This window comes from Haplochromis burtoni, unplaced genomic scaffold (assembly GCF_018398535.1).
Source record: "Haplochromis burtoni strain Fernald_Lab_line unplaced genomic scaffold, NCSU_Asbu1 Contig_197, whole genome shotgun sequence".
Taxonomy (NCBI): domain Eukaryota; kingdom Metazoa; phylum Chordata; class Actinopteri; order Cichliformes; family Cichlidae; genus Haplochromis; species Haplochromis burtoni.
Window position 1 is genome coordinate 1,097,382 of NW_024582558.1, and position 16,720 is coordinate 1,114,101.

At 40.1% G+C, this 16,720-nt stretch overlaps 2 protein-coding genes across 7 annotated transcripts in view; one reads left to right on the top strand and one right to left on the bottom strand.

Annotated features, from left to right (window-relative positions):
• The first annotated feature begins 873 nt into the window (after window positions 1-873).
• On the top strand, window positions 874-7,417 carry cunh11orf58 (chromosome unknown C11orf58 homolog). Its single transcript, XM_005935559.3, has 5 exons — window positions 874-1,066; window positions 2,147-2,230; window positions 2,365-2,425; window positions 2,636-2,745; window positions 4,882-7,417. Exons 1-5 carry the CDS (start codon window positions 1,013-1,015, stop codon window positions 5,104-5,106), a joined length of 534 nt encoding a protein of 177 aa, XP_005935621.1. The 5' UTR covers window positions 874-1,012; the 3' UTR covers window positions 5,107-7,417.
• Window positions 7,418-7,530: 113 nt separating this feature from the next.
• LOC102293794 (pleckstrin homology domain-containing family A member 7) overlaps window positions 7,531-16,720 on the bottom strand; it is a gene marked incomplete at its 5' end in the record, with an annotated part of 81,122 nt that continues 71,932 nt past the window's right edge. For 4 of the 6 annotated variants that reach the window (XM_014337892.2, XM_005935557.3, XM_042226117.1 and 1 more), the window contains 6 exon segments: window positions 7,531-9,330; window positions 10,746-10,767; window positions 11,182-11,315; window positions 12,199-12,332; window positions 12,564-12,737; window positions 15,818-16,081. In XM_014337892.2, the coding sequence (XP_014193378.1) occupies window positions 9,267-9,330; window positions 10,746-10,767; window positions 11,182-11,315; window positions 12,199-12,332; window positions 12,564-12,737; window positions 15,818-16,081 (792 nt within the window). 6 annotated transcript variants of the gene reach the window in all.

The window sequence follows — 16,720 nt, forward strand, 5'->3', positions numbered from 1 at the left end:
GATTAAAGAACAAGTTCCAAGGAGGGATGACAGAAACAGGCCATCAAGTGGGCATCCCAAGAAAATGACATGACAAAAAGACTGTTCCCTCAATCTGTGAGCACTTAGGAACCGCAGGAAGTCTTCTACAGGTCAAGGCTCATAACAACTTTTGATGGAGGCAGTGTGATGGTGTAGGGCGTCATCTCCCTCACTTGAAAAACTAAGCTTGTCATCACAGGAGGCAATCTCAATGCAGAGATATTGAGATTAGATTCTGCAACCAGAGGCAATCATTTGGCCCAATATTGCAGAGATATGGTCTCTGCAGTATTGAGCCAAATGCTATCCTCCAGGATGACAACACTTGTCCCCACAGAGCGGGGTTTACCAGAGGCTGCCTCCAGAGTTTGGGAGTGAAGAAGATGGAATGACCTACCTACAGTCCTGACCTCAACCCTACTGAACATTCGTGGGAGCAGTTTGGGTGTGCTGTTTATTCCAGAGTGACCAAGCACATTGGTTGACTTGTGACAAATGCTAGTTGAAGAATGGGATGCCACACCACAGCAGTGTGACCAAGCTGGTGACCAACATGAGGAGGAAGTGGCTGACTGTTGTAAATGTGTATGCCAATTGACAGAGGTGATAACACCATTTAAGGGGGGGGGGGGTTAACAGGCTTTCCTGGAGAATAAGATTTATTGTCAAGAAGCATTGTTACAACAATGCCTCACTTTTTGTGCTAAGTTTCTATCTAAACACACACACAGAGAGAGAGAGAGAGAGAGAGAGAGAGAGAGAGAGAGAGAGAGAGAGACCAGGAAATAACCGTTAAGTAGATTTGATGACGAGTTTTTGTTGTGAGGAGAACTCTCCGCAGTGTGGCGGCACAGAGTCGACACAACCAGCAGCAACACAAACGAAGAAGACTGCACAGGAAGTGGGGATAGCAGGATTGTTGACATAGCCTGCTAGCTTTTGCTAGGTGGCATGATATTTTGTCGATATTTTTCTAAAGTTCTCGTTCACAATGAGCTCTCCAGAGGACAGGCATGGAACAAAACGATCGGCGTCTCCCAGTCAAGTGAGTAAAACGCTTAAAAACTAAACTAGCCCTGGGCGAGAGCTACGAACCACCAGGGAACGGCTAGCGTCGCTGTAGCAGGTTTGCTAACGCTGGGATTCAAAGCGTGATTGTTAGAATAGGAAAGTTTATTGAACTCATTCCCCTTTTTAGGATGACTCAAAACTATATTACATGAACTACGATATAATATTTACTATGTTTTCTCTTTGTTTTGGCCCGAATGTAAGCAGATAATATTTACTTATGTATTTTATTTAGATATTAAAGTCACTGTGGTGTCATTGTTGGGTAATTATCATTTTGTGTATATAAAAAAAAAGAAGTTATGACACATTTATTGCTGTCGATGGAGATACGTGTAAGTCACCACTATTTGAACCTGATTTTAATTACTATTATTGATAAATAACACATGCATTGTTTGTTTCATATTGCACTGTTTTACAGAATAAATCCCGTACAAAAAATAAATTTTTAAAAATGAAACATGCAAAAGACGAGACGATAATAGAATATAAAATTAAAAGAATGAAAAACATTAGAATTTCCCCTTTCACTGGTACAAAGCGTGTTACAGAAATGTCTGAGTGAACAGAGATGAGTTTAGGTTCACAGAAACCTCAGTGGTGCAGCAAGAGCATATTATAAAAAAAGCTGCAAAATCCCAAAATAATGACGCTGTAGTGATATAAGGCCATGTTTATTGTCTGTGAGTAACAACCTTCAGCCATCAAATGCTTTGCATCTTTTCATAAAAAGTGGCTTAAATTGCAACAAACAGGAAAATGCTTCAGGCGTAATGCTAATAAACTAAACTAATGAAAACAGGACTGAAAGCAGGATTGCAGATAATGCACAACTTAATTCATAATTAATGAACAACAAAAAAAACAGGTGAGTTGAGGTGTGGTCAGAAAAAGGGACGTCTAGCCCTGCTGATTAGAAACATTTATGACTGTTTCAAAATAATCTTTCTTTTTTTTAAAGGTAATGGTATCAGAATCATGTTTTTGATTCAGTCTGGCTCTTGATGCTCTTGTTTGAACATCCACATGATGAGAATGTTTGCCTTTGCAGGATGGGGGTACACAGTGGGCCTCTGCTGATTTGGGAAGCGATGAGAGAAAACAAAAGTTTTTACGGCTGATGGGCGCGGGCAAGGTTTGTTTGTGTTTTGATTCATTTTATTGGAGACTCACAGACCAAAGCAAAATAAAAATAGGCCCTGTTACTTCATGCTTCACTGCCTGAAGTTGTGACAGTTAAGGTAAAGTGGGACTGTTGCTGTTTTACAGAAAGAACACACTGGGCGTCTTGTCATTGGTGACCACAAGTCAACATCTCACTTCCGCAGCGGTAAGCTTGTTATTTAGTTTTTGGAAAATGTGGTATTAGCTCTGCTTTCGCAAACTGTCATCCTGCACCTCTCACACATGCTGTGTCATCCTTACGCCCAAAACAATTAAATCGGCTTTGCTACCACACATCCGCCGCACAGGTCTATCCATTCTTGGATAGAGCTGTACTGGCTGGTTGTGCCTGCTGTGACTGGTGTCTCCTCTGCAGGTCAGGAAGATCAGAAGATCAATGAGCAGCTGGAGCTGCAGTACCAGCAGGGAATGGATGGGAAGTTGTCAGGACGCAACCGGAGACATTGTGGTCTGGGTTTCAGTGAGGTGAGGGGTCATACATGCTAGACTATATAGAAAAAAGGCAGAAAACAAAGGTGTAGTAGATCCAGAAACACTTACTTTTAATTATAACTGGATGTTATGCTAAATCCTTTAATTTATTATGTGCGCATCCTGTAAAATCGACATATCTTTTTTTCCACTGTCTAAGCATAAAAACGTATTGAAACCAACCTTAGAGCCACAGAGGGATGCAGTTAGTATGTTGCTGTTATTACTTCAGTGCCAATACCCAATGAGTCCCAGCCCTAATTTGCACTCGAAGGAGATGCTCAGTGTTATTCACGTCAGTAGTCAGTGGTTATTATGATGTGGATGACTGGTGTAGTAAGCTGTGTTAAGATACAATACAGCTGCATATCAGAAGCATCTTGTTTCAGTTTTCTAACTGGTTAGTTTGCTATTCTTCTGAATCTCAGATGACAAAACAGGCAATGCTTTGGATGACTCAAATCATTTTTAAGTGTCGTGAAATTAAATGATTTGTTATTCATGTTTGTTTTAAAACTGCAGCTTGATGAAGATACCGAGCATCCAAATTGTAATACTTTAAATACTTTAGAGCAGGGGTGTCAAACTCAAATACACAGTGGGCCAAAATTCAAAACTGGAACAAAGTCGCGGGCTAACGATAATATTTATTGAAATATATTTATTCCTCCAGATATAAGAATGAATCTTTTCTTATGGACTCAAACACGTTTTGCTGAAAAACTTAATATGGAACAAGCAAAGCTTAATCCTAAATGATATATATATTAGCTGTATAATACCAGTAGGCCAGCTCTGATAGTAATTTGGTATGGCTTCGCGGGCCAAATGTAATTAGGCTGCGGGCCAAATTTGGCCCGCGGGCCAGAGTTTCACACCTATGCTTTAGACTTTAAGATTTGACAGATTTGGAGGTAACTCTATATTTCTTTTCATGTAAATGTTTACATTCCTAAATTGTATTTAAAGTTTTTGAACTACAACTCTCCATTTTAATTGGGAAACCATATTTTGCATATTGCATTGCTGATAATAATTTGTGACAAAACAATTTGGCAGAAATATCTGCCAAATTGCAGAATTGCAGGCACATCTGTTTACACTCTGGACTTTTGGGATATTCTGTTACCAGGCAACCTGCTTCCATGTGAACAGAAGTAATATCCAGTGTTGGGAAGGTTACTTTTAAAATGTATTCCATTACAGATTACAGAATATATGCCCCAAAATGTATTCTGTAACGTATTCCGTTACGTTACTCAATGAGAGTAACGTAACGGAATACTTTGGATTACTTAATATATTATCATGCTGTTTACAACTACATGAATGTACTATTGCTGTGATTTATTACTGTTACTGAAGGTCCGCGGCTCCGTACCGTAGTAAAGGGACCTCTGACTAATACCGTGGGTTCCATGTCGGGCTCGTAGCCGAAAAATAGCTTTACTTTGTTGTGTGGGTCAACTTTGCTTGCGAGAGACAGAGAGAGGAGGAAAACACGAACACAGCGTACAGTCGAGTCTTAATAGCTTACTTACAACTGGGCTCGTCAGGCACTCTTCTTGGCTGCAGTGGTTATTATTATATTTACATGCTTCCAGCTCTCGTTTTTGCTCGATGAAAGCTCGTACTTTTCCTTTTTCTCCCTCCCTCGCTTACAGACACATAACGGGTGTGGCAGTCCATTCTCCCTGCAGCACGGACTACACTGCCTATGATGCTACATTCTTTAGAGCTATACCTGTAGCATTCTGCCTATTAGCTTAGCACAACAACAACAAAAAGGCCTCTCTCACCCAGGAAACACGCAGAGAGAGTCACCCTGTAACCATGGCAACCGTAACGCTGCCGCCTGGAACAACAGAACATAGCAAACAAAACCCAAACAGACCTGACCCACCACAATATGAAACAGGAAAGTACCGTCCTGTAAACAATTTATTTCAACAAAGTAACTGTATTCTAAATACCACCTTTTTAAACGGTAACTGTAACGGAATACAGTTACTCATATTTTGTATTTTAAATACGTAACGGCAGTACATGTATTCCGTTACTCCCCAACACTGGTAATATCATACTAATACTAATTATAAGTAAATCATCTTTTGGCTCTCTTATCCTCAGTCTGAAACCCAGCCAGAGTTGATCCCTTCACCACCAGTGGATGGACAGACAAAAGAAGCTGAGCCAGAGAAGTCCACCAGTGAGAAAGAGCCCACAGAAGCTCAGGACAAAGGCAGCGATCCTGAGCCGGAAGAAAAAACTTCAGAGGAGTCTGAAACCAGTCCGGACAGTAGGAACGAGGAACTGAAACACGACTACAAAGCAGCTTTTGTGAAATCCTCGTAATGCTGATGAGACCGGCAGGGAGGAATTAGTTTTTGTAATATTATGTTTGTAAGTTTTGGTGTTAAATGTTGAACGGTAGGCCGTCATCCATCATAGAGCCAATCGTTAGACTACACTCTGGTGTGCATGTTGTCAAAGAATGAAGTCTGCAGACTGAGTGGCAGTACCACATGATCAAGTTTTTATTTCGTTTGGACATTTTAACAGTCACTGCATTTGCCATGAATTGCGCTGAATGAAACAGGATTCCCTGGCATTAGTTTTGATTGGTATACAAATGGAGAATTTTGTGTTTTCTTGAAAACCAATAAAAATCATTTTCAGTTAAAACCGTGGTGGAATATGAGATTTATAGGACTGAAAAATACATTTTGAACATTCTGTTCAAAACTGCAGCCAAGTCAATTTTACACTCATTTTAAGTGTCTCAATGTAAAACCAAAATATTGTCTCTCTTCAGCACGATTTTTTTTTCTATCCACAGTTTTGGGCATCAGTATTAAAGCTTGAACAGCAAAACTGCACCACATTTGTTTTCCAATAATTCATTTGAGAAAACTTTAAATTTTCCATTTTGGGTAAAGATTTAAATTTTCATTCTTTTCAGATTTGGTTGATCTATTATGGAATAATGAAAAGTCACAATGTGACTAAAAAGTGAAGAAATCTGGTGTCAGAGTGGATCGCAAAGAAGTCCGTAAAATCAGTGAAGAGAATGGTGTAGAAAATACTGGTTGTGATTTTCAGGCCCACATGCAGGCCTGTGTCCTAATGCAGAGTTATTACGATAACGTTTTGTGCTGGATGCAGTAGAGCATCTCCGGAGGTACACGTCAAACCCTCCCTTGAAGCAGATGGGCTACAGCAGCAGCAGACCACACTGTGTGGCACTCCTGTCAGCTAAGAACAGGAAACGCAGGCTACATTCTAGCACGGGCTCACCAAAGTTGGACGACAGAAGGAGGATTTCTGGATGAATCTTGCTTTCTGTTGCGCGATCTGGATGGTATAGTCAGAATTCGGCACACACTGCATGGATGTATGGATCTATCTTGCCTTGTGTCAGTGGTTCAGGGTGATGGTGTTGGAAATATTGACTTGGCACTCCGGGGCTCCTTGGCACCAACTGAGCATCTTTAAAACAGCACAGGCTGCCTGAGTATCCTTGCTAATCACATTCTTCATAAAGGGACCAGTGTACCCATCTTGTGATGGTTTCTTCCAAATGAAATAGAGAAACATGTCAGTTGATATAGATACCTTCTCAGTGTTCTGTATGAATAAATCTTCATGGTTTCTGTGATTTTCAGGCACAGTCCTATAACTGTAAATCCCCTTTAATGAAACCTTAACCGGGGTGTTTCTTCAATTCATGCCATGGTAATTATTCAGTTATAGATAATAACCAATTGGATGGTGGAAAATGTTAGTCCCAAGGGAAATACATTGGTGATACAGGAGATTCTTGCCGTTTTGCCACTAAGAGGTCAAAATTTCCACTCATTGATGACTCATAACTGGAAATTTATCTAGAATGTACTGTGCCTCTCACCCAGTCTCAGCTAAAGTAGGCTCCAAACAGCAAAGACTATCAGGTTAAAGCTGGTCTCTATTTCTAACAAAGTGTATACCAAGCTGTACATCACACATGCAGTTGGTGAAACGGTTAACAGTGAACACGAGGACGGACATATTGAGGCTGCATCAAGGAGAGTGATGACATAAGATGAACAAATGTGATGGTGAAAACATATTTACTTGCAGGCATTGCGAAAACTCTCTGTGTAAAAGTTTGCTCTTGCATGGGCGGAGGGGCGGGTTAACCAGGATATCCAACTCCTTATAGCTTCCTCAAAACAAACAAGAATTTCAGATTTTGGCAAATAAACTTGTGCTGATATTTGATGGCCTGTATGAGTGGGGGCTGTCTGGTCTTGTATTTCAGAGCAAGTTTTGGTGGATGTTCTTCTGACAAATCTGTTGGAGGAGAACCTGTTGCTCTGTGCACATCTGGATTACCACCAGTCCCACAACTGCAAATTGCATTCTAGGTGACTGTGTTGTTTGAGGTACCAGGATTTAAGGATCCACAGAGGGAAGACTACTTCAGGAAAAAATAAATACATTTCAGATTAAAAGATTACCAGTAGAGTCATTTTGCATATTCAGTCAACCACAAACAAATGTGTCTTGTTGCTTCAGACTTTAGTCATCCAATCTAATAAACACCAAAAGAGTCAATAGCAGAATAATTGGTTTGGCTGAGAAGATTTGGGACATTTTTCATGGGGGCAACCCCCCCTTAGTTTATTTACATATATAAAAAATATTAGCCACCGGTAGCATTTCTTGATGTCACCCACTTCCTCTGTCTGTCGATGGTACATTACATGCAGGGATAGGCTTCCACAAGAGTTCCTCCTCTTGTTCCTTATCACCATCTGTCTGCAGCTCATCTTTCTGATGTACTCGTAGATGCTCCGTTTCATCTTGTATTGTGACTCTGACACTCCCCACATATTCCCTCCTTCTGTTGCTCTTAGAGCCTCAGGGTGCTGGAGTTCTGTGCATTGTCGGGAGTTTTCATATCTTGGCATCAGTGGCATCCATCTCGTCATGTGGCCAGCTTATTATTCCAGCTAGTATCTGATGACTGGTAGGGCTGCACAGATGGTTTGGATCTTGTTCCTGCCATTGAGCTGGATTCCCAGCAACTGACTTACCTTCTGGAGATATGTGGCTGTGGCTGACCTTTATGCATCTTCATTAGAATTCCTGTTGGCCTGTGGGACACTCAGGTACTTGTAGCTGTCCTGTATATCTGGTATACTCCCTTCTAGCATGCATTCATTCCGCATTATCTTCCCTTCCTTTGCAACAATTTGTCTACACTTATTCAGTCCAAATTAGATTCTGATGTCTTCACTGTAGAAGCTGGTGATATAGATCAGTGCGTTTATGTCTCCCTGGAATGCAGCTTGATGTCATCCATGTACAGAAAGTGTCTGATGGTCCTTCCACTTCTGAATCTATATCCATATCCACTTTTAGTGACGAGCTAGCTTCAGGGGTGGAGGCCTGTGCAGAACAGTAGGGACAGTGCATCACCTTGGTGTATTCTGCACTTCATAGTAACTTCTGTGATTGCCTTGGAGTTGGTCTCTCACAGTCCCAGCAAGTTCCTGATGAATGTTATCGGCATACTATTAGCCTTTTACAGTGCCAAGCACTCCAGGATCCATCTGTGGGGTAGTGAGTCGTAAGCTTTCTTTTAGTCAATCCAGGCAGTGCTCAGGTTGGCTCATCTGGTCTTAGAGTCCTGGTCTACTGTACTATTCACCAAGCAATTCAATTTTATTTATATAGTGTAAAATCAGAACTACACGCCAAAGCCTTAAGTTTGTAAGGTAAAGACGCTACAGTAATACAGAGAAAACCACAACAATCATATGACACCCTGTGAGCAAGCATTTGGCAACAGTGGGAAGGAAAAACTCCCTATTAACAGGAAGAAACCTCCAGCAGAACCAGGCTCAGCGAGGGGCGCCCATCTGCCACGAAGGCTTAATATTGTTGGAAAATAAATTAGATTATGTTTATATGTATTCTCTAATATGCTTTATTCAACTTAAGTTGATGAATATATATCCAGAAAATAATATTTTTTAAAAATGAAAAAAAAAAGACAAGTAAACATTTTCAATCTTAATATTTATTTTTGTAATAACTTCTTTTAATGTGTTAAACTGTATTATTTTTTTAATGCTTTTGTGATGACTGACGGGTTCTGGATCATCAAGTGACAGTGCTGGGAAAGTATACGAAGCCCATGAAGCTAAACACTGCAATAAATAATGGTCAAAGTGATCTCGCTGCAATTTAAAACTGAAATCCAGCTGAAATTAAATCCAGCTAAAACTTTCATGTCAACAGTACAGGTAAGTAAATGTAGAGTTTAAAAAAGCAACTAACTTGTGTTAAAAATAATTACTTAAATGTGCAGTGTAATTGCAGAAGCAAGAAAACCTGATACCACTTCAGAAATATGAATGAAAAACTCTTGAAAAAATGTGTTTAGTCCTCAATCATTAAAAAAAGGCATTTGTTATATGTAAATCAGTCCACTTCCAATGATTAGATCCTTCCAGTTCAAGCTCCTTTCACAAAGACTCCGTTTTGTTGCACCGGTCGTTCCTGTGGATCAGTGGTCTGCAGTAGCTCTTGCTGGAGGAAAGAAAAAGAAAAGTTGTTTCATCAGTAGATTTTACTGCACTCATATTTTATTACCAAAACACACACATACACATATATATAAAAACACTGACAGATTTTAACAGTGATAAATCCACAAAACTGTTCAGGAACATTTCAAAGATTACACAAAACAAACAAAGGCACTGATCCAACATCAACACTTCCTAAATCCCAATCTGAGTGTCAGTGGGAGGCACCTGAATATCGTTAGCTTCATAGCATAAGTGCCTAAGTCATTTTTTGGTCAAATTGAGATTTTTGCCTAACTTTACTCCCCTACCACTGCTGCATCATCCTGTCCGTCTGAAACACAAAACACAAAAAAATGACTTAGGCACTTATGCTATGAAGCTAACGATATGCTCAATCCACAGAGGACCCACCCAGCAAATCTCACGACTCAAAGTCTCCAATGGCCACAGGACCACCCTGAGGTCTACACAGCAGATTATTCTGTGCAGAATACAAACATATTTCCAGCAAACAAGATGTAGGATTATTTTCCCCTCAAAAAATATGTCCCTTGTAAACAGTTTATGCATACGTGGAGGAGCCCTGAATCAGGTGCCTATCAACATTACTTTGGACATAAAACCAAACAAAAGACATCATTTGATTGAACTGTTTGATGCAGGTCAAACAGTTCAATCAGCTGCTTTTAAAGATCAACAGTCCACCTGTACCAAAACACCACTGGAATCAGAAAGGCCACAATGGTTTCACCAAAGCAGCATCTCCACTTCATTCGAAATGATTCCTGATGGGGAATATCTGGCAGGTTTCACAAAGTCGGATTTTGACTAGAGATGAGCTCCAACTGATCAACGAATTGGTCTTCTGGAACAATTTCCCTTGAATTTCTAATGAACTGCTTGCTTCCCTTCACTCCAGCAGAGTTCAAAGTTAAAAGGAGGATTCAGCCAAGAAATTTACAATAAATTATGAATAACTTATAAATTATGAGCCATGTTTTGTCAGCAGCTGTCACTGAGCTCTCACTGTGTTAAAGGGAAATCCAAGCTTTGAGTTCATTGGGCTACAGTGGCTTTTTTTAGGCTCAAAATGGGTCATTTTATTTTGGTTAGCAGACACATTTTATTATAGAAGTCAAATATATCAATGTGAAACCTGCTCCCTGGGGCTCTTTGGATAGAATATCACCCAGAAATAAAGAAACCAGGACTGTCCACAGATGTTCTAGGGAAAAAGTATTAAATGGAGAGATAAAGATTTTTAAAAAACCCAAGAACTTTTGTCACCAATCTGTGCACATTCCTTACCCTGACAAAACAACATATACTTAGACATACACACAACAGACACAATAAATTCACACAACATGAACTGGAGGTCAGGGCAGGTGTACCTGGACCAGATATGCTCACCAGCTCTCCAGTCTTTCAGTCCCTACACACCAGGGACAATGAAAAAAAATCACACTTTGCCAGACTGAGATGTCGATCTAAGATTTTTCCTGCTAAAAGTCTACCACTACCACTAAACCATGAGTAAAACAAGAATTGATTGTAACCATAGGCAACTACAGTGGCAGCCACAAACGAAAACAGATGAGAGAGACTCGAGAAAAAGGATTTTGTTTTGTACTTTCTGTGAGAATTGTTATCAGGTTCACATTTGATAACTGAGGTTTATTGGATAGTTCGGCAAAGCAAGGACCTTCTGGTTGGCCTTTACTTTGCAGTGGTCTCATTTTAGGCATGACTTGCGCTTCTAGTAAAAGTTAAGGTATTTAAAATGTGTTCATGAAGGCTCAGAAGTGCAGTCGAGAAAAACTTTGCTGTGGATGTTTGTCTAACTAACCTGCAACAAGCTTGCTCTTGCGCGAGGCCTCTGAAGCCAGCATCTGGGACACATTCATGATCCTTTCCTGCTGCTGCAGAGCTGAATCCAGCTCAGTGAAGTCCAGCGGTGCAGATGGCTGTATGTTCTGGACACTGCATAAAAGGACACAAATGAGACTGACTATATAGTGTTGATTTGAACAGCACACTTGAACTAAGAAGCTTTATGGACCTATCGACCATGAAAACAGTTATGGAAATTATTCAGAAAGCACACAGGAGATGTTTGGTACATTTACAGTACTTAATTTCCCTTTTGAATAAGTATAATGATTGTGGGATTATTAATAACAAGCACTCAGAGAGCACAAACCTTATTATTTTTTATTGGATTCATTCTCTTTCCTTTGACAGTACTTTCTTAAAAGATGTTACGCATTTTGGGGTCCAGTTAAAAGAAAGGCAGACATGAAACGTAAAAGTGAGGTTAGAGGTCAAATGTGATATGATATTTGAATGCAAAGTCTAATGTGATATTTAGAGTCCCCATAAACCAGTATCATTTCCTACATGTTGCAAACACAAACAAAGGCAGCAGAATTTTAATCATAGTTTTTAAGATAAAAGACATTTTATGAACGTTTGACCTTATTTGACCTTGAAGGAGAGGCGAGATATAAAATATGATGTATTTAAAATCTTTATACAGTACTTTCTATGTGTTGATAATACACAGCACAGAATCATAGTTTCTAAGTTAAAAAGCTTTTTGTCAACCAATAAAACATTAAGTTGACTTTGAAGACCTAAGGATAATTTCAGTGGATTGTTGACCCCACTCTGCTCCCCTGACTACACTGAACGTTTCCTTCTACCATATTTACAGACAGAATGACACGCACACACACAAACAAGTGTTAATGTATCTGATGTATTACCACTAAGGCCTTACCTCCCACCTGGTATATATCCAAGTGCAAAAAAACGACATCTAAATTCCTTCAACTGGTATAACTTCGTTATGAGCACCATCTACCTGGATTTGGCCAGCAGGGTCTTGATTCGCTCAGCCCGACGGGCACGTTCCTCCAGCTCCTCTGGACTAAGAGGCTCATCGGTGTCAGACTCAATGTAGCGCTCGGGGATGAGAACTTTTTCTGGTTTGGACAGCTGCATGTTGGGCAAACAGTTAATCACACACATTGGTCTGTGGTTTGAAAGGTAGAGATTTTTATTTCAAATGAATTTTTCTTTTCATTAAACACCAAATCACAGCAAAAATCATGTCAGGGAACTTTCAGGACCAAGCCTCAAACTCTTTGACAGGAAGAAACCTCTGTATTAGTGATGCTGCGACTTTCTCACTGAGCTGCTTCTAACTGAAGTCACATGTGTGTGTACCTCTCGGCTGATATCCAGGTCATAGTCGAGAGGTTCCACATCCACCTCTCTTATGCGTGTAGCTGTTACTGTCACCCACTCATCTGACTGGATCCTGCCCCTCTCTTTGACTGGATTCCACCCTTCATCGCTTTGACCTTCTGCCACAGGTCGCTCCTCCTGCCAGTCAAACACCTGCAAGGGGGACGAGTCAGAATTAAAAGCTTACCACACTGTGGGGTGGGAAAAACCCTATTCTTATCATTAATAGAATCTTGAATCATTTAGTTAAGTTAGGAACAGTCTTGCGTGTTAAATATTAACACCATTATTATCAGAATGACAGATTAGCCAAATCTGATGTACACGGTGTTTATAAATAATGATTCCAGGTCAGATTTCCTGCAGTAACTGCAAGATTAAAGTTAAAGCATCAGCTGCTGTACATATTAGAAGTTCTTTTAGGCTGTAATGGTTTTTTTCAGAGATGAAGGCATTAGTAAAAAAGTAACTTGACAGATTAAAATTTTTAAAATTACAAAAATGTATAAATTAATTAATAATAAATTAAATATCTGGGTCACTGAAACATGTTTTTAATCAACACTGCTAAAAGTACTGGTTCCACAAAAAAATAAAAATAAAAATGTTGTGCAGGATAAGACTGACTACACAAAGAAACTCTACCTGCGTGCATGTGTAATGTTACTGCATTAAGCTGTGGTTCAGACAGAGAGAGGCAAAACATAATCACATCACTCGTGTAACCAGGAGTAATTACAGCAAGTTCACCCAAGAATTTGAAAAGACTGTTCTTAGCATTGTAACCACAAGCAACTACAAGACAGCCAAATGATTCGTATGTGTTTCTGGATCTGCCCTTTCTTCTTTGTGTGTGTGTGTGTGTGTGTGTGTGTGTGTGTGTGTGTGTGTGTGTGTGTGTGTGTGTGTGTGTGTGTGTGTGTGGTGAGAGGTACTTGAGAGTAATCATCCAAGGAGCATCAAAGCCATGCATGCATCCTTCCCACTCCAGTAGCCTGCAGCAGGGTCTGAGCTGCTGGTGCTTTCACATGCTCTGAGAAACACTGCATCCCATGCCTTGCTGTGCTCAGGAGAATCAATCGCACACAGAAGGACAGAGATAAAAAGAGAAGACCATGCAGGCACAGATTCCTCAAACCCCCACCGGATTAGGAAGAACACAGCAAAGAACAGATTCAGAAGCAAGAAACTCTTTATTGTCAAGTGCAAATCTCTACATGATAGAAAAGAAAAGGGGAAAGAGTTGTGCATTGCTTCTCGATTACACAGAATTAGGTGGCGATTAGCAATTCACTTCTTTAAGTTCTTTACTATATTTCTACTCTCCAACTGAGCATCCTCGTGTTACTACTCCACACTTTGATCTGATAGGCTTTATGTAGGTGTGAAAAGATAAAGACAATATGGCAGAAGAGCTTTTGGGGGTGAATATCTGACTGAAAACAAGGAGTGGACAGCTGTGCCATTTGAAGGAACATAACTAGAACGACAGTAACAGGGGTTATTTGTTTCAAATGTTAGCAGGAAATGTGTCAACAATACACGGAGTAAAAATAAGTAAAAAATCTCTTTAATGCATCTTTGTAAATCTGATAAAGACAAATTTCTTTTTTTTTCCTCTCTTAAGGACATTAATGCCTCAGATCACTAAAAGTTGTTTAATTTTCCCACAGATCTCCTGTGACAAAGTTGTCCACTTTTTGTTCACACACACATATTTTTTTATTGCATTTCAGCCCAGTTGCTTTATCCAGTCATGTATTATTATGCTCTATAAAAAAACAAAACAGGCCATCTTTCTTTTCCAACATTAAAAATGTCAGTGTAATTATGAAACACAGTCAAAAGCTAAAACGTAATTATGTAGTTAAAAAAATGATGTATAAATAAACATGTCTAATGCTGGTGAAGTACATAAAAATAAAATATACTCTGGCATTATCATTATTGTTATCGATATCATTATTATCATCATCATGTGCACTGAAAAGGGTGAAAATGATTAGCAGAAGGTGACAAGCTATGTATTGCTTACTGTTATAGGAAAATTTGATTTCAAGGGTTTATGGGAAATGTAGTTGATTTACAGGCAGCTCTCACAGCTGTGTGGTTAAACATTTGGTTAGTCTGCTATCATAACACCAGTACGGCAGTTATCGTCTGTCATGTAACCTTACAGGAAGACTTTGACATTTTAAGCTTCAATATTTTTTTTCCATCCAAGCACATTAGCATCTACGGTATTCTTCACTGAGACCAAGGGGCACAGCTAGCTGTAAGCTAGATTTACTCTAAGTGTCAAATGTCAAAGTTTTCCTTTAGGGATAAAAACCAGCACTGTCCCCACAACTTCCTGACTAAACTCTGCTATTGCACATAATCTATGATTCTGAAGTGGGGACGCATGCTGTAAACACACCATGATTAGCTAAAATGCTGACTAAGGAGGTACATTTAGGACAAAGGCAAAAAAGATCGTCAACATAACAAGGCACTTGGATTTTGAGTGAAGAAAAGAAAGCAGGGAGGCGGGATCATGATTTTTTTTGTAACATTGCATCTGTCTTCATTTCATCAATTTGAAAATGTATATTTTCTTTTTCTGACATTTTCCCTCACTCTTTTATATGCTCTAAATACCAAATCTCTACAAAATATAACTGTACAGCTGTATACTGAAAATATCACTCAGTAAATAAATAAAAGTGTACAAGTACACAGTATGTAGATGTACATAAATGGATTCTTTTCTCTACTTTGTGGTGACTAAAACTGAGACAGGAAGGCAGATTGATGCCTTCAGCTCACTCCTCTTCTCAATGGATTTACATTCAGAACTGTGTCAGTGAGGTCCCACCAGGGAGCAGTGGAAATAAAGTTCACTTTCACCTGAACCTTTAAATAATAAAATAAAATAGACAGGGCATCTTTTTTTCTGGTCTGAAACTAGCCAAGCATTACCCACAATCCCCTGTGCTCCTTTTCTCTCCAACTCTTCTTATAGTATTATCCACGCTAGCTAGCCAGCTGTAGTCAGTCCCGCCCTTTAGCTTGTTAGTGCTTTTGGCTACCATCAGTGGCTAGTGGTTACACAAGGCAGGCAGTGCTAGTGTGTTAGCATTTCCACTAGTATATTATGTGGCTGGGGGTGGGAACGTGGCATATCAGCTCTGGTGGTGGAGGTGGTGCTCCCTGTGCCTGCTGCTGCTGCGGTGGGGTTGGGAGTAACGTACGGAGGCTGGAGGGTCGGACGTGCTCGAGGGCAGCCTTGAGGAGGACGACGAGCGTTGGGCGGTGACGCTGGAGGCAGACAGGCCCGTGCTGGAACGCTCGCCCTGGCTGAGGTTCCTCTTGCGCTCCCGAATTAACGCTTTCTGGTGGCGCTTCATTCGTTCCAGCTGCTCCTCCGCAGTCATTCGGCCTCTGGCCTGGCTGCTCGAGGGCTGCAGGACTTCGGAAGTTGATGACAGACACTCCAAGGCACTCTTAGGTCTTTCCTAGTGAGTAAAGGCAGGAAAAAACAGAACAAGGAAAGCTTTGGTATGACATGGGGATGTTTGGTTAGTGCTATAAGAGAAGAAGTCTGAATTCCCACCCTTAAATCCCAGTTTCTATCTTCACTCAGACTACATATCCACTCTAACAGTTTCCATTTGGGAGAGGATACAGTCCACCCTAACCAATCATTAGAGATCAACTATCCACCTTACTATGAAGCCAATTAGATGCATAGCCATGCCAACATGCTGCTTTTTATTGAGATTGTAAGAGTGAAGTAGAGCAAAGTTAAACCTGTAGCCATGGCTGACAGCTGCTGAAAGAAAGCAAACACTGGCTCTTTAAAATATCCATCTTACAGCTTTACAGTGGTTTCTATCCCACCAGAATCATTGACTGACTAATCATTCGTCCTCACACGGTGCTAACTGGACCTAATCAAGAAAGCTTTTTTTCATCCACACTGCCAAATATATCAGTTAGACTGGACACATTCGAAGATCTGGGTCTGGACCAATAAGACAGATCAAAAGTGGCAGAAAACAAAATGGACACAAAACCAAACAGTAAAATAGCAGAAGTAGTAAATGCCAAAGAAAAATCAATTTGCCTGGATACAGATGCAAAAAATCTGTTTC

Bases quoted from the DNA above. Each gene is read 5' to 3' on its own strand.
- cunh11orf58 (XM_005935559.3), top strand. From the start codon at position 1,013: ATGAGCTCTCCAGAGGACAGGCATGGAACAAAACGATCGGCGTCTCCC. The intron at 1,067-2,146 runs GTGAGTAAAACG...TTGCCTTTGCAG, and splicing joins GATCGGCGTCTCCCAGTCAA to GATGGGGGTACACAGTGGGC. The intron at 2,746-4,881 runs GTGAGGGGTCAT...TCTTATCCTCAG, and splicing joins GTGGTCTGGGTTTCAGTGAG to TCTGAAACCCAGCCAGAGTT.